This window comes from Callorhinus ursinus, unplaced genomic scaffold (genome assembly GCF_003265705.2).
Source record: "Callorhinus ursinus isolate GAN/ISIS: 27379988/994484 unplaced genomic scaffold, GSC_fseal_2.0 scaffold18, whole genome shotgun sequence".
NCBI lineage: Eukaryota > Metazoa > Chordata > Mammalia > Carnivora > Otariidae > Callorhinus > Callorhinus ursinus.
The window spans coordinates 7,710,599-7,735,620 of NW_027397080.1; the positions used below are offsets into that span (position 1 = coordinate 7,710,599).

Genomic DNA, 25,022 nt, shown 5'->3' on the forward strand with positions numbered 1-25,022 from the left:
GTTGTTCGTATGTTTTTCTCTCTTAAGGGATGGCTGCTGGACTCTTTGTGGCTTAAGCATTGGAGCAGGCGGTCAGGGGCCAAAGAGGTAGTTGCCTGGCAGTCTGGTGGGTAACAATCACTATTCATAGTTTTCACGCAAGAAATGTACAGGCATGGCCTGAACGCCTTGACCCAGATCTAGTCTCTGGGAGTCGTCCCACTCTGAATATTATAGAGAAGTAGCTTATGGGAAAATCAGGCAGTGGCTGCTGGGAGGTTCTAACAGATTTAACGGGCATTTAAAAAAGACGGAGAGGGGCGCCTGGGTGGCACAGTTGGTTGAACATCCGACTCTTGGTTTCGGCTCAGGTCGTGATCTCAGGGTCATGGGATAGAGCCCCACATCCAGCTCCTCACTCCTCGCTCACGGCGGAGTCCGCTTGAGATTCTCGTCCTCTCCCTCTGCCCCTCCCACTCATGTTCTCTCTAAATAAATCTTAGAAAATAAGGAAGGCACGTGCAAAGTCGCTTCTTGGGCACTGGGACACCAACATTCCTTGGCAGTGTGAAATGTGACTCAGATGCGGGCTGATAGGATGACAGCGTGACCGGTCAAAAAAAAAAAAAGAAAAAAAAGAAAAAGAATGGCAAATAGGTGGCGCTGACTGGCCCGGGCGGGAGTCCCGTGGAAGCCGGCAGTCCTCTGCAGGGGGAAAAGTTGGAACCGACAGCCTGGGCAGAAATGAGAGGGAAGCAGCGGGGCCTCTTGTGATAGCTAGTGGGGGTTGGGGGAGGCGGCGGCGTCCTCTGACTGGCCTTGGTTCTGCCATTTGGATCCCATCTTCCTTTCTTGACCCCACTGGTACGTTAACTTTGGTTGGTCCCAGCTTCCCCTCAACACCAGAGGGCGAAAGCCGGGAAGGTCATAGCCTTGCAGGCTCCCCTTAAGGGTCCGAGCTGGAATTCGGATGGCTAACTGGGGTCCTTCCCGTTGCAGTTGTGGCTGCCAGGGCGAGGGCGGCCGGCGCAAGCCGGGCTGAGGCTACTTTCGACTAGTTGGGGAGGTTCGACCCCCTTTCCTTGCCTCTGGCGCCAAAAGGCTGACGCCCCAACAACCGGTCGACTGCGGACGCGGCGGGCACTTCCCAGCGCGGGACGAACTTACGGCCCCGCGGCGTCTCCGCGGCACCCCGCCCCGCCCCGCCCCTCCTGCTCGCCAATTGGAGGCTCGAGCTCAGCCCCCACATCGCCTAAACCAACTAGAAGCGCCAGGGAGAGGCGGGGCCGGTATCTCCTCCTTCCTCCGGAAAGCGGAAGCGGAAGTGACGTTCGGGGAAGGTGGGGGCAATCATGGTGCCGCTGGGGAGGGGAGAAGCTGCCGCTGCCGCCGTTGCCGGGAGCCGCGGAGGTAAAAGGCGAAACTAGACGCGGCCTGGGCTGGGGGCTTCCCGGGGGGCGCGGGACTTAGGCTCCCTCCTGAAGCATTTCCCATTAGAGACCCCAGTCTGGTCACCATAGGGACCCCACCCCTCCTCCGTTTCCATGGGGATGGGTATCCAGCCCCCCTTCCCTGTTTCCATGGAGACCTGGACCCTGCCCCTCTTCGCCCGGCTTGGAGCCCCCCAGCCTGTCTTCAGATTTTTCTCTGTGGCCCCGTCTGGGGGCTATCCCAGTCAGGTTCCTTTTCTCAGCCTTCTCTCAGGGGTGCTCCGTTTGTACTCCTCGTATGCCACCCTCAAGCCTCCTGGTCTTGTTTGTTCCGGACAGTTGGTCTCCGCTTAGCTGCTGATGGTGCCGGGGAAGCCCTGTGGGGCCTCCGGTGCTCTTATCTCTCCTCAGATGCAGCGAAATGTGCATCTACCGGGTTGCGTAAGCCAGAGCAAGGGGTCGGGCAGGTTCCTCCCGGATCTGATCCCTTGGCCTGTCTCTGCTAAACACTTCTCTGTCTAGCCGCCCCACTATGTAAAGGTTCACTTGCTAACCCAGGGCAGAAGAGAAAAAGTGCAAAGCCAGACTGAAAACTAAAAGTGATGTGCTGATTATTTTTAAATTCTGTTCTGCCTGCCAGACCCACATTTGTAGAACCTGTGTGTTTGCAACTAAAGGAAGAAGAACGAATCCAGAACAGGAAAGTTTCAAATTTGGTATTTTTTCCAAGAGAACATATCTTTCCAAGAGAGTATGTCTTCCCAAGAGAGTATATCTGCAGCTCTTTCATTCATTTAGCTGACATCTCCTGAACTCTTAGTGTCTTTGTATTGTGCTAGGGGCAGTAGAAACAAAAATAAGATTCACTATTTCCTCACTGCAGAGAGCACACTATACAAGCATAGGTTCTAGTGGACACCACATTGTTTTAGAAGATTAATGGACATAATGATCTTCATTGAATATGCCTGACTAGGGATCAGCCCCCCTACCCAGAAGCTGAAACGTCTGTTTTAGGAAGGAGGGAATGAATTCATACTTGTTTTCCCTATTATTCTCAGACATTGTGCCTTAACATATATTATCTCTTTTACTCTGAGTAACAACTTTGAGAGAAGGAACTACCAGTCCCCCTTACCCATAAGAAAAATGGGGTACAGAAAAGTTACCCAAGTAGGAAGTGGCAAAGCTGGGATTTGTGGGTAGGTGACCCTGCTTCCAAAGTTCAATTTCCACAATAGACTACGCTGCCCCCATGATCTAATCTGGGGGATATGTGACTGGGGTTTTCTTACTCTAAGACTTAAAACAACTCAGCCTTGAAGTAGTTTGCCCTTTTATCCCCTTTAGGAATTGTTTGGTAGTAACACATGTTTGGAAGGTCTTAAGAACTGCTACTTATTTCTTCAGTTTTTTTTTTTTTTTTTCTTTTTAAGACATTGCTTTTCCTGGGGCGCCTGGGTGGCTCAGTCGTTAAGCGTCTGCCTTCAGCTCAAGTCATGGTCCTGGGGTCCTGGGATCGAGCCCCGCATCGGGCTCCCTGCTCAGCGGGAAGCCTGCTTCTCCCTCTCCCACTCCCCCTGCTTGTGCTTCCTCTCTCGCTGTGTCTCTCTTTGTTGGGTAAATAAATAAAATCTTAAAAAAATAAAATAAAATAAAGACATTGCTTTTCCTTTAAAATGACTTGATGGTTTCAAAGTTAAACTTCAAAAAATATTCCCAAGGAAGATGATTTTCATTTACTTTGGCCTATTCTTCAAGTGAGAGGAAAAATGAGCCCTGTGGTTGCTGAGGAGGTCCCTGGGTTTGATTCTAACTCTGGCTTTGTCCTGTTGCAGACAGGTCATTACCTTTCCATTTCTCACAATTGGGCTGAGCACGATTGAACCATGGGGGAACACAGTCCAGACGACAACATCATCTACTTTGAGGCAGAGGAAGATGAGCTGACCCCCGATGACAAGATGCTCAGGTTTGTGGATAAAAACGGACTGGTGCCTTCCTCATCTGGAACTGTTTATGATAGGACAACTGTTCTTATTGAGCAGGACCCTGGCACTTTGGAGGATGAAGATGACGATGGACAGTGTGGCGAACACTTGCCTTTTCTAGTAGGGGGTGAAGAAGGCTTTCACCTAATAGATCATGAAGCAATGTCCCAGGGTTATGTGCAACACATTATCTCACCAGATCAGATTCATTTAACAATAAACCCTGGTTCCACGCCCATGCCAAGAAATATCGAAGGTGCAACTCTCACTCTGCAGTCGGAATGTCCAGAAACGAAACGTAAAGAAGTAAGTAAAGCAGTGGGTGAGGGCCCAGTCTAGCTTTGGAAAAAAGTCCTTACATAACTTGTGTTGGCAGTTTTAGCTGGGGAATAAAGGAGTTCCTGGAATGAGGACCTACAGTGGCTTTGCTTGTCAACAACACATATGCTTCACATTTTGTTATGACTGCTTTCTGGAAGTTTTAGTTTGTATGGCCACATTGAAATTTGGGAAAGCTGAATTCTAGTGTTTCAAATTTTCCTCCCCAAGTCATAAATAAAATAGAAATTTCACTGAGGTAAGTCCATGTTTTGATGCTGAAATAACTAGATTTGGCTTATTCTTGGGTGTCGATAAATAATTTGTTTTGGAGATGAGTATCTTCTAGAATATGTTTTATTTTCATAGTGAATATTTGATGAATAATAAGGCCTTGCTTTCTCTCATAAGAAATTCAGGCAAGAGACAGTAAATGAGAGCAGGTTATCTAAAATAAGTGTTCATGCTCATACTTAGCTACTGTGAGTAAGGTAATGTATGTCACGATGGTTGGAAAACCGTAAAGCATTGTACAAATTGTACTGGTGTGGTGATCATTAGCAGAATGAAAGATACGGTTTAAAGGTAGTGATAGACATTATCTAGAACTGATTACAGGTCCATTAGAAAAAACAGATCACTGGTAGTCGCCATGTCAGGGACTAAATGTAAAATGTTACCAAACATAGGGTAAATGATTTAGCAAAATAGTTTTCTCTTGTGCTGTAATTAAGGTCTTGGAATTGGAGAATTTTATTATTTGTGCCATATGGCTTTTCCACTGCTAGCCGTAGAATCTCAGAGCTGGAAGCAACCAGAGAGAAACCATCTCGTCCTACCTCCCACTTCAGGCAGGAATCTCTCTATGGCATCTCTGACATGAGTTCATCTGGTCTCTGCTTGAACACTTGCAGAATGACGAGAGCACAGTGTTTCACCACTCAGCCTCATACATTTGTTGGCCAGCTCTGATTGTTAGAAAGCTTTTACTTGTATAGAGCCAAAAACCTGCCTTCCAGCAGCTGCTGCCCACCGGTTCTGCCTTCCTGAACAATAGCAAGTTAAACCTTCCTCTGACAGGACAACAGATATTTAAAGATCATGGCTTTCTCTTTATCTTCTCTTGTACAGGCTAACCACCTTGATTTACTTAAATATTCCTCTGTGACATTCTTCGCTAGTTTCTCATCAGTCTGATCACCTTGAATCATATGAATTCCAGTTATCCAAAGTCTTCTTAAAATTCACAGTGGAGCACAGTCTCCCAAGAGTGAGGCAACCAGCACTGAATACTGTGCGACTCTTATCTCTTAATGTGGACACTATACGACAATTGCTGTATGGTTTGTATTTTATTAGCAGTGACATCATACTTACTCTTAGCTTGTACTTGGAAATCTCTAGAATAGTGATTCTTAATTGGGGCAGTTTTGTTCCCCATAAGGTATTTAATAACGTGTGGAGACATTTTTGGTCGTCACACTGGGGAAGTGCTGCTGGAATCCAGTGGGTGGAGGCCAGTGATCCTATTAAACCTTCAGCAATGTACAGGACAGCTTCCTGCAACAAAGAATGATCTGGCCCAAAATGTTGATTGGCTGTTATCCAGTAAAACTTTATTTACAAAACAGGCAGTGGGCTAGATTTGGCCCACTGGCTAGAGTGTGCCTACTCCTGGACTAGAACATAGGGAGCTTAGAGGGTAGTTGAAAATAAGGATGGAAAGGTAGCAGAGATGCAGACATGGAAGGCAGTGATAACATGCTCAGGGGTTTGGACTGTATTCTGGAAATAGTGGGAAACCATTGAAGGTGTCTGAGCCAAGGAGTGATGTGGTTAGGGTAGCATTTTAGAAATATTGCTCTGGTAGCAGTGGTAGCTTGATTGCCCAATTAGGTAGTTGTAGTTTAGATCTGGGGTTTTATTTGAGTCTGATGAAGGATAATGGCCTTGTAAAGTAGAAAGAATCCAGAGCTTTTGTTGAAGTATAAGAGAACCTCATCTGTTACTGGCATTCGAAGAATGAGCCATGAATTGGGTATGATTCAAAGGATTCATCCATTTTTCCAAGTATGTCGGGTTTCTTCTCTGTCTTAGCTAAGGGGCTGCACAGAGGATAAATGGAGACTAGGAAGCATGTTGAGTAGTTAGAGTAAACCATGATAGGTACTTTATCAGAGGCCTGTTCAGACTGCTGTGTCAGGCTGAGGAGAAAGCAGTGGACTCTGCTGTTCGCCTCATCGTCTGGGAATGGTGAGTTCATAAGAGGAATCAGGAAGAGGAGAAAGTTTGGGGGGGCAGCTGATGAGCTTCTTTGGAGTATAGTGAATGAAGAGTCCTTGAGGAAAAGTAAAGTGAACAAGTTGAGAAGCCCATTGGAAATGTGGATCTGAAGTCAAGCGACTGGCTCAGGATTCACGAAGGGTTCAGACCATGGGCAGTTCACTCAAGGGAGGAGTCAGAGTTGGACTGCGAATGTAAAGGCTAAAAAGATAAAGAGGAACCAAAGATCACATAGTGAAAGAGATGAGTGAAATACGGTGTTGTGGCAGGTGAGGACCAAGTGTCAGGGAGTGTGACTGTTCCTCTGTGACCCTGCAGAGGGATTGAGGGGCCAAAGAGAAGCCATTGGTTCTGCCCTCTGTCCACTGATCACACCATGAGAAGACTTTCTATAGAGCACTGGGGGCCAGAGCCAGATTTCCAGTGATGGAGAAGTGAGTGGGTGGTGAGGAAACCGGAGGCAGGAAGTGTCAAGTTGTGTGTGTGTGTGTGTGTGTGTTTACTATGGTACTTGGAGGAAGAGCGATGAGGTGGTAGTAGCAACTCAAGGGGGTGGAATCACTTCTTTAGCACAGAAAATGTGAACCTGGCTTAGAGCCTAAACTTTAAGCCATCCTCAGTTAATGATTACTATGTGAAAGTGCTTTGAGAGCAACTGTTTGGGAAACATTAAGTTGAATCGAGACAGAGGCTTATTACAGAATTTTTCAGAGCTTTTGATGTGTTAATAACTGCAAAGGAAGGAAATGCAGACTTCTCTAAATACTTTGAACTTGGGAAACCATTTTCAGGTGTCATTTCTAGGATTGGTATTTTGTGGAACACATTTTGGGAAATGCTGATCTAGGCAGGAAAGGAGATGGTAGGGAAGGAATGATATTATGCAATCACTTATATGAGCTGTCGCTTTCCCACTCCGGGCTCCAGATCTTCCTTGACTCATGGTGCGGTTATGTCTCGATAAACCCATCAGAAGTTGAAAATGTCATGGAAAGTACATTGAAGACACCTGACCTATCAATCTCGTAGCTTAGCCTAGCCTGCCTTAGATGTGCTCAGAACTCTTACATTAGCCTGTAGTTGGGCAAAATCATCTAACACAGAGCCAGTTTTGTAATAAAGTGTTGACCAGCTTATGTAATTAATTGAATACTATGCTGAAAGTGACAAACAGAATGGTTGTATTGGTACAGAATGGCTAGAAGTATATCGGTTGTTTACCCTCCTGATGATGGGGCTGACTGGGAGCCGTGGCTCGCTGCTAGGGAAGAGATCCAAATTCAGAATTTGAAGTACAGTTTCTCCTGGTTGTGTATCACTTCCTCACCACTGTACGGTCGAACCGTCATAAGTTGGGGACTATACTTGGAAGCCTAGTTTACCATTCATGGCTTCAGGTCTTGATCATGTTGAGTAGATAAGGTGAAGAGTACTGTGAACACCTTGTTCAATCTACTATGGATTTGGCTCACTGTACTTTCATCCCACCGTATCTTTCTAGTCTATCCATGAACGTACATGGAAGATTCTAGAAACTTTAAAAAAAATCAGAGTGGAGTTTGTTGGAGACTGAGGGCAAAGCATTCAGTGGCTTTTAGTCTTTGAAAATGTTGCTTAATGACCTGGCATTGCCCTCCTGAGGCACCATCTTAACCTTAGCTTTTGCTTTAACAGTGATTGGGGTGGGGGTGGGGGGCACTTAAATCCATTTAATTGGCCTGAAGAGGCCAGACTGATAATTTCATGATTTCTGTACCCCCACTTTTCCCTCTTTTTGAAAACCTGGTCTTTTCCCTCCATCTCCGTGTCCAGGTGTTACTCTTGAGAAATCAAATCATTTGATAACTAGTTAGTCTTCTTGGCTTCCCAAGTAGTTTATTTTCTGAGTCAGATTTTAGCCCGATTTTCCTGTTTACCCTTGATTGTTCTATTGTTTCCTATAGTGTGTAGTTGGCTTACCTGTTACTTCACTTTTTTCCCTTTTGCTTGTCTTGCGTAAAAATAAACCAACCAGAACCTTGCTACAGATACTGTCTTCTCCTCCTTTCCACAGGCCCACTGGTCATTCTGACTCTAATTTCATGTATCTTATTCTCATACTTGCTGTCTTACCACCATCCTCCTGCTAATCTCCAATCAAAATATGTCCTTCTATACAAGTCAGCATTCTAAAGGGGGTTGCTCCTTTAATGCCCTGCTCTGGGCTTCTGAGCAGCTGTGTTTCCCTTAGTTGGTTCATGTAGCCCATGATATCCCAAACTTTCTTGCATCCATCCCTTCCTGAGAACCTGCCAGAACTGTCTAGTTACCTGTTCATCCACCTCTGTGTGAACCACACTGGTGAACATAATGTACCCCCTGTAGCTAACTGACTTTGCCACTTTTCTGCTCAGTAATTGGCCAGGAAGTATGAAGAAAGCCAGGAATCCCATACCAAATATGTTCTTCATGATGCACCAAAGTATTCCAGTGCGTTGATTGGAAAAGAATATCTTTTTTTTTTTTTCTACCAAGAAGCACAGTTACAGAGATGCTTTGTGAATTAGGCTGCTTGCTATTATTAGTCAGTGACACTCCAAGAGGAGTTTTGTGGGGTTTTTCCCCTTAGTATTAGAAACTTTAAGTATAAGAATAAAGGGAAAAATTTGACTCTAGTGTTTTGCAATACGTCCTTTACTTTGGGAGACCTAGTTCCAGTTTCATTCCTCATTATCAGCCCCTCAGGCAGTAGAATGATCTACTCTGACAAACCTGGATATTGCTGACTCTCCCAGAGGGGAACTACTTGCTGTTAGTCTTTGCATATATTGTGATTACATTTCTTCCAGGCTCCCTTCTGAACTCCCACAGAATTGCCATTCAGAACTAGGACTTTTGCTACTTGAAATTCTGGTGTTAAGGATCCATTCACCCTTTCCACAGGCTTTTACTTATGGAGTACCTACTTTTGTCAGCTATCAGGAAGGGCAAAGAAATAGTCCCAGCCCTTCAGGGAGACTGCTGGGGGTGGGGGTAGGGGTTATGGAGTTTGTAGGAACCCAGGGCAGAAGCCGAAGCCTGTATGCCTGTTAGTACCTCTCCATAGCCCTCGGCACTTCCATCACTGAGGCCCCCTGGCCTGGAAGAGGAACAGAGTGGTTTTGTGTACATATTGGTTTTATAGCATGGTGCTGCAGGAATAACAGGTCTCAAATTTACATTTTATATAAGCTGTACCTGTTGGGTATTGCTAACATTTTGGTAGTGTAGGACATTGGAAAAAGAGCCCAAATTTTAATGTTTTTCTCTTATTTAAATCAATCCTATTCTTGAAATTGTTTCTTCTGTGATGTGCAAAGGGATAATTTAGATTTAGGTTCCATCTTTGCTCTGGCTTATTCTGTGTGGCCTTGGGCAAGCTGCTCTGTTTCCTCTTTTGTAAAATTGAAATAAAAATACCCCATTGCATTTTGTGAAGATTAAATGAGATTTATTCATACATAAATATACAACAGTATGTGCAGAAAACATTTAGCACAGTGTCTGGATCATTGTGGTTGTTCAGTGAATGCTCATTTACTCTCTGTCCCTTGTAGGCCCTTGCGGTTCTTGAAGGAGGTTCAGAGGTAATCTGTTTAAGAAGAGGTTAAAATGGCCTTTGTTAGGAACCCTTTGGGAAGCATTTTCTCCTTAAAACAAGGTTATAAATTGTGATTGGGTTCCAGGAGAGCCTGCAGAAGTCCCAGTAACCCCTAATTGGCTGAGCTTTTGTATTAATATCGCTACAGAATGTGAACCACCGTTTATAATCAGGACAACATGTTTGTAGTCCTTTGGGTTCTGTGAACACCAGCCCTTGCCACAGGTGATCTGTTCCCTTTGACTTCCTTAGTACCCAGCCACTGGAAGTTACTTCCATTGGTGGGCAGTTGGAGTACCAGGCAAGAGCTGAGGGCTCATTTAAAACAAAAACACCTTTTTAAGTGAGAGATAATCGACATGTAACATTATATTAGTTTCAGATACACAACATAGTGATTCAGTATTTGTGTACATTGTGAAATGACCCCCACAATAAGTCTTGTCATCACACATAGTTGTAGGTTTTTTCTTATGATGAGAACTTTTAAGACCTGCTCTCTTAGCAGTTTTCAAATACACAATATGATACCATTAACTGTAGTTATCATGCTGTGCGCTACATCCCCATGACTTATTTTATAAGCTGAGGGCCCTTAGAGCTAAAGAATGAGGACTCCAGAAATGCTGGCAGTGGTGAGAGGGTAAGGTGGCTAGCATCTGCTGAGCACCTGCTGTGTACTAGTCACTGTGTTAGGGGCTTCAGCATAGCTTCGTATTTGATCTTCATAACAATTTATAGAATAGGTACTATTAGCTCTCATTTTACAGATGAAGAAAACAGGCTTGGAAACAAACAGCTAGCAAGTGGCAGAAATGAGGTTTGAACTGAGGATGTTCTGGACGCCAAAGCCTGTGCTGTTCGGACATAACACACCACCTTTGTAAAGACAGAGGGGAGACTCAGCCACTGAGGCCTGTTAGCCATGGAAAGGGGCAGCAGGAAGGCGTTAGTTCTGCGAGTGTAAAAGGCTGAGGTGTGGGAAGTGCTGTGTGACTCCAGCTCTGATGGTGGGCAGTGCGAGGCCTGATGAAGAAATGAGGTCAGTCAGAGCTCTTCCATTTCCACTTTGAGCTCTGTGGTTGCACATTGTAGAGTAGAAGAAGTGAGATCAATGCCTGCCTGGGAACAGAGGTGGTATTGGGGAGAGGGGTGGGAAGTCTCCAGTGTTGGGGAGGAACGGACAGCTCCCACAGCCACTGAGGCCAAGTCAGTTGTTGACTTGTGAGAACATTCATGCCCTGGATGCTCAGGGCCAGAGACTCCTTTTCCTCATTGAGTATGGGGCTGGTAAGGAGGGTCAAATCTAGTTCTCTTGGTCTCTCATTTCTTTTTCCTCCAGCAGAAACCCAGCTTTTTTTCCTTTCTGAAAATTTTTAAGCTTTTGTCTCCTGGAGTCCAGTGTTTAATTTTCTCATTTTTGCTTGTCTCATTTACCTTTCCTTCTCTGATTCTGTTGACTTAACCAGGCAGTCATCTTTGTTAACTATTTCTCTATTCTAGAACTACTCAGAACACCTTGTAAACCGCTGTCAGTTCTCTGAAAGCTCATGCTTCTTGCCCATTATAACATTAGACCCCATCCTCAATGAGCCTACTCTGCACCCCTCCGTGCTCCTTACCTTAGTAATCAACAAGTGTTAGAGGCCACACAGGAAAGTTAAAGTGATGCAGTTCTTCAGCTCTTCTAGAGAAACGCATTCTTTATTATCCAGTGGAGTCGTCAGTGACATTTACGTTCATATTATACATATACATACATACTATACATAATGCTAGTTAATTTTGAGAGGTGAGTTATGTGTCACCTCTTTCTTTAGATTCAGCTTGAGTGTAACTTCCTTTGAGAAGCCTTTCTCAGTGGCCCCCAAGTCTAAATTAGATGCTTTTCCCTGTACTTCTATTCTCATATCCATTATCAGCACAACTTCTCATACCATATTGGTTTTGTCTGTCTGTTTGATTCTCCTCTTGACATTGAGCTCCTTGAGAGCAGGGACTGTTTTTTCTGTATGCCTAGCACCTTGGACAGTATAATCCCTGTGACATAATTTTTTGAAACCATGATAAACCTTACTTGGATTTAAATGTACCATATGTTGCAATACCTCTTCTCTGTAACCATGAAAACTTACGTGTTTTTTGCAACTTCCTGTTTGGATCCAGTTTGAGGTTTAGTTTTCCCTTTTGTGAAATTTCGTGCTATTTAAAAATGATTCTGGGGCGCCTGGGTGGCTCAGTTGGTTAAGCGACTGCCTTCGGCTCAGGTCATGATCCTGGAGTCCCGGGATTGAGTCCCACATCGGACTCCCTGCTCAGCGGGGAGTCTGCTTCTCCCTCTGACCCCCCCCCCCCCATGCGCTCTCTCTCTCTCTCTCAAGTAAATAAATAAAATCTTTAAAAAAAAAATAAAAAAATAAAAATGATTCTGAAAGACCCAGAATAATGACTTCCATTTCTGGCCTCCCTCCTGATGGGGTAAGAGATTACTCGTCTATTCAGCATGTTATCGGGGAGCAGGCAGTGGCTTTGTCAGTCAGCCTGTTTCCCCTACCTTTAAACACAAATACCTTCCCCGGTCTGTGTCCTCTCCCAACTTTCCTCTCTCTCTTCTCAGCCAAGTTCCTTGAAAAAGTAGTTATATTCATGGTCTTAGTTCCTTGCTTTTCCCTGACTTCTCAGCCTGTGACATTCTGGCTTCTAGTCCTACCCCTCCAGTGAAGCTAATCTTGCTGGGGCGCTTATGATCTGGCGAGTCAGGTGAACCCAAGGAATGGTTCCATAGTCATCATGTCTGCTACATTTGACCTAGTTGACCATCCTTCCTTTGTCATTTGTCACCCTTTGTCATACTTTCCTCAGCATGAAGTCCTGCTGGGTTTTTTTGTTTGTTTGTGTAATCAATCCTTCATTCATTCAACGAATATGAATGTGGTGCCACTCCTCCACCAGGCTAGACCCTGAGGCTGTGCCTGAGACAGACGTGGGCCCTGCTCTTATGGAGCCTGCAGTCCACCAGGAGAGTAGCCATTCCTGCATTTAACTCAACAAGTAGTTATTTAGTGCCTCATGTTCTCCCGCTACTGCCATGCCCACCAACTAAAGAGGTGATGATGTAAAACAATTCCTTGAGGAAGGAGCTTTTAATGGAAGCTTGAGTTGGCCAAGTGAAAATCCTGGACGGGAGTGGGGTTGGCAGGGCAAGGAGACAGGGAGGGGTAGTTAATGATTGATTGCACTGTTCCTTATAAAGTGACCAGCTGCTGTCGCATCTTAAGAATGAGAGTCTGCTCTTATCAGCCGCCATTGTTGACGCACTCTGACGGAGACATGCTACTCTTTTATTGCGGCGGCCACAGTCCTGCTTCTCCTTCCTGGTCGGTGACTGTTTTGAAATCTCTGCCTGGCAGAACCAACGAGGTTTTCAGTCTTGATGGGAAATCAGGATATAGGCACGAGAGGAAAATTAACAACACAGGCTAAGTGCCAAATAAGTGGTACAGTTTAATATGATTGGAATTCAGAGAAGGGCACTGTCACTTCATGTGTTGATCCTGGAGCACCTTGGAGGTAGTGAGGCCTGAATGGAAGGAAGAGAGAGACTCAGAAAAGCAGAGAAGGAAGCAGGCACTTCCAGCAGAGAGAATGGAGAGAGCAGAGGCAGGCGAGTGGGGACTCAACTGTGGCGATTAGGGAATCGGGGGTCCTGTTGCCTGTAGGCTCAAACAGAGACTCCTGTTGGGCTGGTGATGGAGTCCCAGGGGAGAAGGCGGAAGACACCTACAGGGGGACCTTGAATATCAGGCGAAGGGACGTTCGCATCTGAGCATAGAGGTGGCATGTGGAGAACACATTGTAGAACAGATCTGGGAACGATTGGCTTCAGACATAGGCACCGAAACATGAGAACGCCTGGACTTCGGAGTCAGTCATTCCATTGTCATCAAGTATTGACGGAGCACCTCCTGTGTAGTAGTGGGAAGGCTGCGGAATGAAAAGTGAGGGAGCATTTGTGCAAGATTTGTGTTGGGGGTTGGACAGATGAGACAAGGAATGGGAGGGGAGACGGGAGGAGTTAGGGCTCCTCCCTTCCCCACACCCACAGGTTTTAGGGTTTGGCAAACTGTGGCCCACAGGCCCAGTCCATCCAGATGCCTGTGTTTGTAGAGTGGTTTTTACATTTTTAAATGATTTGTTTTAAATCAGAAGAAGAATAGTATTTCATGATATATGAAAATGATACGAAATTCAAATCCCACTGTCCATAAATTAAGTTTTTCTGGAGCACAGCCTGGCTTGTCCATTTATATATTGTCTATGGCTACTTTCACATAATAGCAGCAGGGTCGAGTGGTTGGAACAGAGTCTGCATGGCCCACAAAGCCTTAAATATGTACCATTTGGCCTTTTATGGAAACCTTGTACACCCTTGAACACACCTGTCCTTACCTCAGTCCCTCTCCGCTCTCAAGTTGCCTGTCCTTCTTCCCACCTGAGGTTTTTCCCTCCACTAGCCTTTTATTTATTTATTTATTTATTTTTATTTTATTTTTTTAAGATTTTATTTATTTGACAGGGAGAGACACAGTGAGAGAGGGAACACAAGCAGGGGGAGTGGGAGAGGGAGAAGGAGGCCTCTCGTGGAGCAGGGAGCCTGATGCAGGGCTCGATCCCAGGACCCCGGGATCATGACCTGAGCCGAAGGCAGACGCTTAACAACTGAGCCACCCAGGCGCCCCTCCACTGACCTTTTAAATACCCTTCTCCTTTTTATATTCCTCTCAGATCCTCAGCTTCTCTTTTTTTCCGGGACCTTTCTCCTTCCAAATATGCTCAGGACCTACCCAACCAAAAAAAAAAAAAAAAAAAAAGAAAGAAAAAGGAAGAAAGGGAAGGAAGAAGGGGAAGGGCGGGAGGAAGGAAGGAAGGATGGAAGGAAGGAAGAAATCCTCATCAACTCAGAAGCCCACTCTTGCTGCTGCTATCCATCTCTCATCTTTACCTCTGCTTCACCTTTGGTTTATTCACCTTCCTCCAGACTTCGGGCCCCAGCAGTCCATTAAAACTAGCCTTGCTAAGCCATTAGATTCCTAGCTGTTGGATCCAGGAGTTTCCTCAGTCCTGTCTTCCTTATTTTCTCAGACATTTCATGTTTGGATCGTTCTTTTTCCTTGAGATCCTTTTTCTGTTGGCTTCTGTGCCATCGTTCTCCTTATCTCTTCCTGTTTTCCCCGCCCCTCCCCCTACTCACCTGTCAGTGGCTTCTCTTACCAGCACCTTACACATTGGTGACTTTCCGAGATCTAGCCTTTGTCCTCTTACAAGAGCTATTATTTTATTGTATACCTATGATACACCGCCTGTCACTATATTTAAATGCTTTACACAAATTATTCTTGATCCTTACAACAAACCTAAAAAGATAGGTTTTGTTTTCTCCATGTTATAAATAAGCAAAGTGAGGCTTAGTGCACTTAAGTAATTTTCCCAGGGTTCCAGAATAAGTGGAAGAGCTGGGCTTGAAGCAGAGCCTGCTATAGGTTAAATCATCTACGTGTACTGATGACTCCTGCCGTAGGCTTTCCTTTCAGCTTGCAGCCTGTATGTCTGTCTACTAGAAGTTTCTACCTGGAAGTCCTCGCAGCACCTCAAAGCCAACTCATGATCTCTTCTCCACCCTCCATCCAGCCCCAGCTTGGTGGTGTGACCATCTGTTTAGTCATCCAGGCCATACTCTTGACCTCAACTTTGCCTCTCCCTAACCCCTTCTGCTTCTCAGCACCCATTTGCCAGTATGCCCAGTCATTCCTCCGCCTTTAATTTCTCTGGAATTCATCTCTCATACTGTCCACTCTCACTTCCCCGTTCAGGTTCTTCTCATCCCCTCCTGGACTGTTGTCCCTCTTCTCTTAGGCTCTGTGCCTTCTTCTGTTCTCTTACCCTTCCAGTCCATCTTCCACTAGGCTACCAGAAGGATCCCTCCTAGACTGCAGATCTGATATGTTGCTCTTTTGGTTGAAATCCGTTGGTGAGCTCCCATTGTCCTATTCTACTCCATAGCTTGACCAAGGAGGCCTCACCTTATTTTTCTAGATCCTTCTCCTTATAGCCTCTTACATACTGCAGGTATGTTTGTGGATCCCTGTACCAGCACACTCATTCCTCTTTCCATGCAGTTCCTAAGGTGGCACCTCTTTTTTTTTTTTTATTTGAGAGGGGGTTCAGATGGGAAGGGAAAAGCGGACTCCCCACTGAGCAGGGAGGCTGATGTCTCGATCTCACAACGCTGAGATCATGACCTGAGCTGAAGTCAGATGCTTAACCTCCTGAGCCACCCAGGCGCCCTGTGTCACCACTTTTTAGACTGCCCTTCTCTTCCTGGTTTGTCTGAGGAACACATTTTCAGTTTATACCCTACAACAAACAGGCAAGTGAAGAAAACACTTCGGAGAGAGGACCTCAGCTTCTGAGCCTTTTACTACTTCCAGTCTTTCCGAGAAGGGTTAGGTTTCCCTTTTTTATATTCCCTAGGCACCTTGGGCAAATATCTGTTGTCGGGCTCAGCATAGATTATAATAATTTGTGCACATATGCCTCCTTAAAATTGGCACTCCTTAAAAGCAGAGATTTTGTCTTGTTCACTTATTTATCTGATACGGTATCTAGCTTGTTGCCTGGGACCTGAGAGTTCAGTAACTGTGGAATGAATACTAACAGTGTAGTTGGAGATGTGGACTGGCTTTGGAGCAAGGTCGGGTCAAAGGATGAAGATGTCGGCGAAAGTTGAAGAGGAGACAATACTAGCACCCTGGTGTGTACAGCATCAAATCACTCACCACGTATTTTCACAAATGTTTGATCTCCTTTCGTTCCACTCCACAGCACCATGAGACAGGCAGGGTAGGCATTAATACTCATTTGAGAAATAAAGAACTGAGGCTCAGAGAAGCAAAATGGGTTGTGGAAGGTCTTGAACATAAGTGCCAGAAATTCAGTCTCCTCTAGCCACGTCTAAGGCTGCTTCCCTTGCACTGGGGCAGGCAAGGGAGGAGAGAGGTAAGTTCCAGAATAAACCTACATATCAAGGTGAAGGGAAAGGCGTGGCTCCGAGGAGGAGAAGAAGATAAAGAGAGCCCTGTGGAATTGCTGTGCTGTGAAGGACGAGTTTTCAGGAGGGGAGGGCGATACAAGAGGTTTGCAAATAAGCAAAGGCAAATGGAGAAGGATGGAAGGGTTTGGCCACTGGGAAGGGCAAGAGAATAATTTCCTGCAGTGAAACCAGCCTGCCAAGTTGTTAAGGAATATGTGGGCATCGAGGGAGATGCAGGCACACGTGTATGCCACCCTCTCAAGAAGTTTGGTGGTGAAAGTGAAACCGAGAGGCTGGCATTTTGAGAAATGTCATACCAGCAAATACTCCGAGAAATTCACGATACGGTATTTTCATTTCATAGACTTGAAACTTTGCAGTGGAAACTATGCTAGGGAGATACCACTTGATGACTGAGTATGTCAATGTCAGGATGTCTTAGACCCAGTTTAACATTGGTCAGTTCCAATCAAGGTGGGGTGCCATAAAGCAGGGTGTTTAATCAAGCCTTAAAACAAAGCCAAGGGACGCCTGGGTGGTGTAGTCGTTAAGCGTCCAACTCTTCGTTTCGGCTCAGGTCAGGATCTCAGGGTCATGAGATCGAGCTCCGTGTTAGTCTCCGTGCTCAGCGGGGAGTCTGGTTAAGACTCTCTGTGTCCCTCTCCCCTGCACGCACAGTCTCAGTCTCTCTCTCTCTCTCTCTCTCTCTTTCTAAAATAAATAAATAAATCTTAAAAAAAAAAAAGCCAAAATGTTATTTCAGTATAGGTAACTATAACAGTATGGGCCCACCTTTAGATGCTAGATGTATACTAGAGTTTGAAAACCCCCCTTAGTATATTCATTTAGAATATTCATCTGCCTACAAGCTTATCTCATCCCCGTGACTTATTATGTGTTGTTCTGGCGTGATTTGATCAAGGGGAAGATTTCCCCACTTTGTTCTTAGCGGTTGTTTTCTGTGTTTATGATACGGACCTCTGTGTGTCCACATGTCCTGGAAGCCAGGCTCTGGGGGGAGTTAGGCCCCCGGCAGCTCTTCTGTCCTATTGATGAGGTGTCCTTTGTCTGCCAGGTAAAGCGGTACCAGTGCACCTTTGAGGGCTGTCCCCGCACCTACAGCACAGCAGGCAATCTGCGCACCCACCAGAAGACTCACCGAGGAGAGTACACCTTCGTCTGCAATCAGGAGGGCTGTGGCAAGGCCTTCCTCACCTCCTACAGCCTCAGGATCCATGTGCGAGTGCACACGAAGGAGAAGCCATTTGAGTGCGACGTGCAGGGCTGTGAGAAGGCGTTCAACACGCTGTACAGGTCGCCCACTCCTCCAACCCCTGACCCTGACCTTGTGATTGAGGAGCCCTCTCCTTGCCCTGTGCAGATGGGCACTTCCAGCGCTTTAAAGGGCAAAGCTCGGGGGCGCCTGGGTGGCTCAGTCCGTTAAGCGTCCGACTCTTGGTCTCAGCTTAGGTCTTGATCTCAGGGTTGTGAGTTCAAGCCCCATTCTGGGCTCCATGCTGGGCATGGAGCCTACTTAAAAAAATAATATTAAAAAATAAAATGAAGAGCACAGCTGTGCTCTCAACTGTTTAAAATTCGCTGGAGGAACATGTTACTTAAAGATTGACATATATGGGGTTGGTTAAAAAGGATAGTACATTCGTGTTCAGATTTGTATCTCCGGGAGTGACGTACTGGCCTGGGGATTTTAATACTTGTACTGTTGCCTCCCCTTGGCTCAGGGTCTTGTACAGAGGCTTCTGTCATTTTCTTTCCTTCCTCACCTTGAAGATAACTTTTTTCTACCACTCGTTAGCCAGTTCTCTTGTACACTGTTTGTATCAGGAGACTTCTGTTAGTCTTCAACTTTGGGTCTAAAATAACAAACGTGGCAATATGTAACGCTTAGCAAGCACCCACGGTGTGCTGAGCACTGTCCTGAGTTCTAATCCTCACAGAGCTGATACGTAAGTGGAAGCACAGAGAGGTTTTGTAACTGGCTTGAGGCCCCCCCATCCAGTAGGAAGTGGGACCAGGATTTGAGTCCCAGGCAGTCTGGCTGCACAGTCACACTCCTACCACTAGGCTACATACTTCTCTGAATTTCCCTTCAAGCAAAAAGTTTTGCATACTAATATATTACGGATATGGAATTCTTAGGCACTGGATCCTGAAGCACATTAAGCTGACATGGGAGGGGAGGCTCTGTCGTACATTATGCAAATGACAGAGGGACTTTATCTCTGGACTATCACGCAGGCTGAAAGCACATCAGAGGCTTCACACAGGGAAAACGTTTAACTGTGAATCCGAAGGCTGCAGCAAGTACTTCACCACACTCAGCGATCTGAGGAAGCACATTCGAACCCATACAGGAGAAAAGCCATTTCGGTAAGTCTTACTGTTGTCTGTCTGTCGCCGACCAGGTTGCAGATGGGTGTCTTCATGTGGCCCTGACATTTTTCAAAGCGGAAAGAAAATTCCCTCCGCTAGTTCTTTGGCAGCTACAACCAACTGCCGCACACAGGAGGAGTGGCGGTGGGTTCTAAAAGCATCCTTACTCTGGACTCTGGTGGTAGCCTTTCCGCCTCATGCTTTCCCTTTTTCAACAAGCAGTTGTTGAGACTCACTTAAAGTGGGAGGCACTTTTATCGGTGCTAGAGAAATACTAAGACACACGCTCTTCTCTTGGGCACGTAGTCTGGTGAGAAAGAAACCGCAAGTAACCAGACAGTACATGCCGCCGAGGTGCCCAAATGACTTTGAGCACAACGGAAAGGAGAGCTACCTAAAAATCGAGGTGGGGAAAGGAGGAGATGAGAGGGCAGATTGAGGGGTGAGAATACAGGTATTTTATTTTGTGCCTTGTTTAGTTGTTGCCTTGTAATATGTGTGTATTCACATACGTATAGGAGCATCCATTTTTGTCTGTATTTCAATCTGTATATACCTGTGTATGTATGTATGTATATTTAATACATCCACATGTAGACAGGTAACCTTGAAGGAAGGACTTGTACCATCTACCTTCTTCTCTGCTCATAGTGTAGAGTGTGGGCTCGGCATTCAGTAGGGGTTCAAAAACAACTTTGGGATGATTATATGACTTTTTAATTTATTATTTATTTATTTATTTATTTTAAAGATTTTATTTATTTATTTGACAGAGAGAGACACAGCGAGAGAGGGAACCCAAGCAGGGGGAGTGGGAGAGGGAGAAGCAGGCTTCCCACTGAGCAGGGAGCCCAAAGCGGGGCTCGATCCCAGGACCCTGGGACCATGACCCGAGCTGAAGGCAGACGCTTAATGACTGAGCCACCCAGGTGCCCCATATGACTTTTTTAAATAAGATAATCAGTTTATAAGGATTTCCCCTAAATATAATATAGATGTATTACTGAAAATTGCCCATAAACATTGTCTCTGAACTGTGGCAGGAGAGACTGCTGTTACGTACATGGCATCAAATGTGCTACCTTCCCCCTCTCAAGTCATCCATCTCCTTCTCAGGACCCGTAGATGGTTCCCCTGTCTTCAGGGGCAGTCGGCTCTTAAACATCAACTGAATGGAATGGTGTTTTAAAATTAAAGATTCAGGGGCGCCTGGGTGGCTTAGTCGTTAACCGTCTGCCTTCGGCTCAGGTCATGATCCCAGGGTCCTGGGATCGAGCCCCACATCGGGCTCCCTGCTCCACGGGAAGCCTGCTTCTCCCTCTCCCACTTGCCCTGCTTGTATTCCCTCTCTCGCTGTGTCTAATAAATAAGTAAAATCTTTAAAAAAAAAAATAAAAAGATTCATTCCTGAGTCATAGCCCCTCTAACACCAAGAGTATTTTTTTAGTAAGTAAGTAAATAAGCTGTATGCCCAACATGAGGCTTGAACTCAAAACCCTGAGACCAAGAGTCACATGCTCTACTGACTGAGCCAGCCAGGCGCCCCTAAAAGCAAGAGTATTTAAATTCTAGTTGATTACTCTCCACATTTTGCGACGCTTGGGTTACTTTTTCCCCCATAGGGCTGTTGAGGGGACTCTAATTTCTATTCAATCACATGCATTTTTTGGTGATTAAAACTGCTCATTTTTCTTGAATATTAGATGTGGCTTTAGACACATGATTATATATAATTAAGAAGTAAAATGCTCCAGAGAAACTTTCTATTTAAAGAAATAAAATACTTTGGCTTACAAGAAAATGCATTCATTCATATAAATAGTTACTGAATGCCTGCTGTGTGCAAGAACTACAGCAGAGGTAAAGGACTACTTGGACCCTGCCCTCAAAGAGTTTATAATCTAGGAGAACAGATAACAAATGTATACACGTAGAGATAAAATAAGATTGGAAATGACAGATGCCATAAAAGAAGCACATAGGTAAATGCCTCAGGAGTTCCCAGGAGGGAGAGATTACTTCCAGTGCTGGTTATCAAGAAAGTAAAAGAGAAAGAAGTGGATCTTGACACTGAAGATTATAAATAAGTCATTACAGCCACTATACATTCTATATTATAAGGTCAATGTAGTTGGGACTGATTTTGTTGTAGTGTTGTATTTTAGGCTTCCGGCCTCTGTGAGAGCCTCTGTCCCCACTATTGACATCCCTGGTATTCCACTGGCAGTAGATTTTCCATATCAGCTCTGGATCGTCAGTAGAATTTTGCTAAGTAATTGATCAAAAGACTTTTATTGTCAGAGCTCTCAACATGTGACTTACTTGTAGGACAAGAAATATTTATCCTGGATCATCAGTTCCCTCTGTTCCCAGATCTGTCACTTTTTCCAGTGACCTGTCTTCATTTCCCATCTCTAAAACCAATTTCCTCGATGAGAGCTCAGTGTTCTGAACATGTGTTTTAGTTTGAGCTTGTATTTATAAGAGATGGTGACGATAAAGACCTGTTTCCCTAATGACTGCTGTTTCTTTTTGCTTAAACAACTTCCTTAGGTGTGATCATGATGGCTGTGGGAAGGCGTTTGCGGCAAGCCACCACCTTAAAACTCACGTCCGTACACATACTGGTGAGTTTAGGCTGATTTGTAGTTTTCCTCTTAACCTTCATCAAGCCAGTAAATATCTGTGTTTCCCTTGGGACCTGTAAAGCTTCGTGGAACAAGCAAGCCTAATCAGCTTAGCTTTCACCCATAATGTTTGAGTTTCTTTCAGAGGTAAAAGGATCTAAAGGTTGGACTCAGGAATCCAACCTTAAGAAATGAAACCAGTGCAGAGATTCTCAAAAGAAGAAGCTGAGGGGGAAAAAACATATCTTCTCTTTAAACTTGCCAGGGCAGACTCTGTTTGCTCTACATTTAGTTTTAGGACTGAAATGGTTAGCATGTAATTTGTCCAACTTGTAACGACCGTTACCTGAACCCTCAGGAATATTTACTTCCCTCTGTTAGGGAAAAGTAGATGTCTGAATCCAGTGAAATGACTATGGGAATATTAACACTATTTGTCATTCTTGCAGGTGAAAGACCCTTTTTCTGCCCCAGTAATGGCTGTGAGAAAACATTCAGCACTCAGTACAGTCTCAAAAGTCACATGAAAGGTCACGATAACAAAGGACATTCATACAATGCACTTCCAAATCACAGTGGATCAGAGGTGCGTGGTGTTTTGTCCCTTGTTTTGATCTGGGCAACATGGAACAGCAACAGTTGTTTGTATATCAAAATAAAAGGTCAAAACGTCTTCTCTATGTATCCGTCAGTGAGAGAGAAGAAATCAGGGTCAAGATCTGTGTCTTTGTGACAGGATGGTGCAAGCCAGACATTTCACCAGGCGCCCTGTACTTCAGCTTTTGATTCGGCTCTGCCTCCTTCCCATCAGATATGGTGCAAGAGGTGCCTTGTAACCAGAGGTCTCGGATGGGTCAGCCAGATGCTCTAAAAGGGTCTTATTTCCTCATTTGTGTCTACGAAATGGTACATCTGTACTTGAGTTTGGAACACAGATTAATGCTTTGCTTCATACATCCGTTTAATCTATCATTGGAGAACCAGGGAGAATCTGGAAGGTTCCTTACCCTTTTGAACTGTCTGTAGGCCAGAAGGTTTGAGAGCCACTGACGGGAGGTGCTGAACCACAGAACATTCTTCTGCAGTTTTGGACAGTTGGTCTGTTCTTTGCCAAGCCCCTCTACCGTATTTCCCTCTCCTCTGCAGCTCCGTTCTGGAGAGGTCCTGGGAGAAATTTGCTGTTTTTACTTCTTCTTCTTCTTTTTTTTTTTTTTTTAAAGATTTATTTATTTATTTGAGGGAGAGAGAGAGAGAGAGAGAGTGACAGCACATGGGGAGGGGCAGAGGGAGAGGGAGAGAAGCAAACTCCACTAAGTGTGAAGCCCAGTACGGGGCTCGATCTCAACCCTGAGATCAAAACCTGAGCCGAAATCAAGAGTCATATGTTTAACCGACCAAGCCACCTAGGCACCCCTACTGTTCTTACTTCTAACATATTGAGCACTTATGTATGTCTCTTAAACCTAGGAAGTGAGCATTATTATTATCATCTTACTGTTTCATAGATAAAGGAACTGAAACACACTGACCTCCTTTTGAAAAATGAGGTTTTTCCCTAAAGTAGGTAATATGATTTTGATTTGGGGAGAGACAGCATACTTTAATTCTGTGGTTTCCAATTTTTATTTATTTATTTATTTATTTATTTATTTATTTTTTAAAGATTTTATTTATTTATTTGAGAGAGAGAGAGAATGAGAGATAGAGAGCACGAGAGGGAAGAGGGTCAGAGGGAGAAGCAGACTCCCCGCCGAGCAGGGAGCCTGATGCGGGACTCGATCCCGGGACTCCAGGATCATGACCTGGGCCGAAAGCAGTTGCTTAACCAACTGAGCCACCCAGGCTCCCAGTTTCCAATTTTTAAATAGCAAAGGATTCCTTCAAACAGATTCTGCCCCTGTATCTTATTAGTAATAATAACTAACATTTACTGAGTGTTTACCTTGTGCCAAATTTGGTGCTAAGTGCTTTTATATGGATTATCTCACTTAAAAGAGCTCTGTGAGGCCAATACTATTATTAGCTCCACATTACCGATAATGAAACTTTTGAGACAAGGAGAAATTAAATGACTTGCGTAAGTATCCAAAGCTTGTAATTACTCTAATTTAGATAGGCAGTCTGATTCCAGAGCCTGGTTCTTGACCCCTATGTTGTGAGAGGCAAAATAACATTAGCTGTGGCTGCTGTGGCCTATGGAGCTCAGCTGCCTGAATTCAGATCCAAGCTCCACTACTGATCAGATGGATGCCCTTAGGCAAATGGCTTCTTTGTGCCTCAGTTTCCTCTTCTGGAAAACCAGATAAAAATATTAAGATCTGAGAGTCTTCGTCTACTAAGCTGCCTGTACTAAGTGGTGACCAATCTTCTCATTCATGTGACAATACAAGGACACTTTAATTGGTGACAGCCCCTAAGCACTGGGACAACCCAGTGCATGGTGCTCAGGTCTCGTCTTCTCTGGGTCGCAGCTCATTCGCCAGTAAAGGGAAGCTCCTCTTGTCCCAGGCTTTCAATGCCGTCTAGATTGCCTCTGAGTCCTAAGTAAAGATCACCAGCCTGGATCTCTTCCTGAACTCTAGCCTTGTACAGACAGGCCCCACTTAGGATGGTTTGATTTTATGGGTGTGAAAGTGATATGCATTCAGTACAAACTGTACTTTGAATTTTGATTTGAATCTTTTTCTGGTCTAACAGTAGGCTGTATGATCTTCTCTTGTGATGCTGGGCAGTGGGAGCAAGCTACAACCCCCTGTCAGCCCTGCAGTCACAAGGGTAAACAACGGATAACACTTCCAACTGTTCCAGACCCATTCAACTGGTCTCTTTTTTCCCTTTCAGTACAGTATTCAGTCAGTTACAGGAGCTAGTCAGCACTTTGTTATAAAATCAGCTTTGTGTTAAATTATTTTGCCCAACTATAGGCTAATGTAAGCGTTCTGAGCGTGTTTCAGGTAGGCTAGGCTGAGCTGTGATGTGTGGAAAGTTAGGTATTCAGTGCATTTTTGACTTAGGCTGGGTTTATCAGGACGTAGCTGCACTGTAAGTTGAGGAAGAGCAATATATTCAGCCTCCCTCTTCAACCCAGAAAACCTCTGTCTTCTCAAATTTGATATGTCCAAACCTCCTCCACCTACAGGTCCCCACCTTAGTAAATGGTACCTCTGTGTTTTCAGTGGCACAGGCCAAAAGTCTTGGAGTCGTTCTTGATACCACTTTCTCTCCCCTCATATCCCACAGCTGCCAGCAAAGTCCGTCAGCTCTACCATGAGAATATATGTAGAATCTGAT

General features: G+C 44.9%; 1 protein-coding gene across 3 annotated transcripts in view; it reads left to right on the top strand.

Annotated features, from left to right (window-relative positions):
* The first annotated feature begins 1,297 nt into the window (after positions 1 to 1,297).
* MTF1 (metal regulatory transcription factor 1) overlaps positions 1,298 to 25,022 on the top strand; it is a 42,329-nt gene continuing 18,604 nt past the window's right edge. For 2 of the 3 annotated variants that reach the window (XM_025855833.2, XM_025855834.2), the window contains exons 1-6: positions 1,298 to 1,389; positions 3,248 to 3,706; positions 17,786 to 18,024; positions 18,970 to 19,101; positions 21,658 to 21,731; positions 22,181 to 22,317. In XM_025855833.2, the coding sequence (XP_025711618.1) occupies positions 3,299 to 3,706; positions 17,786 to 18,024; positions 18,970 to 19,101; positions 21,658 to 21,731; positions 22,181 to 22,317 (990 nt within the window). In that variant the 5' untranslated portion in view covers positions 1,298 to 1,389; positions 3,248 to 3,298. Of the gene's footprint in view, positions 1,390 to 1,708; positions 2,114 to 3,247; positions 3,707 to 17,785; positions 18,025 to 18,969; positions 19,102 to 21,657; positions 21,732 to 22,180; positions 22,318 to 25,022 lie in introns of those variants that run through there. The other variant, XM_073902875.1, reaches the window with a different exon arrangement.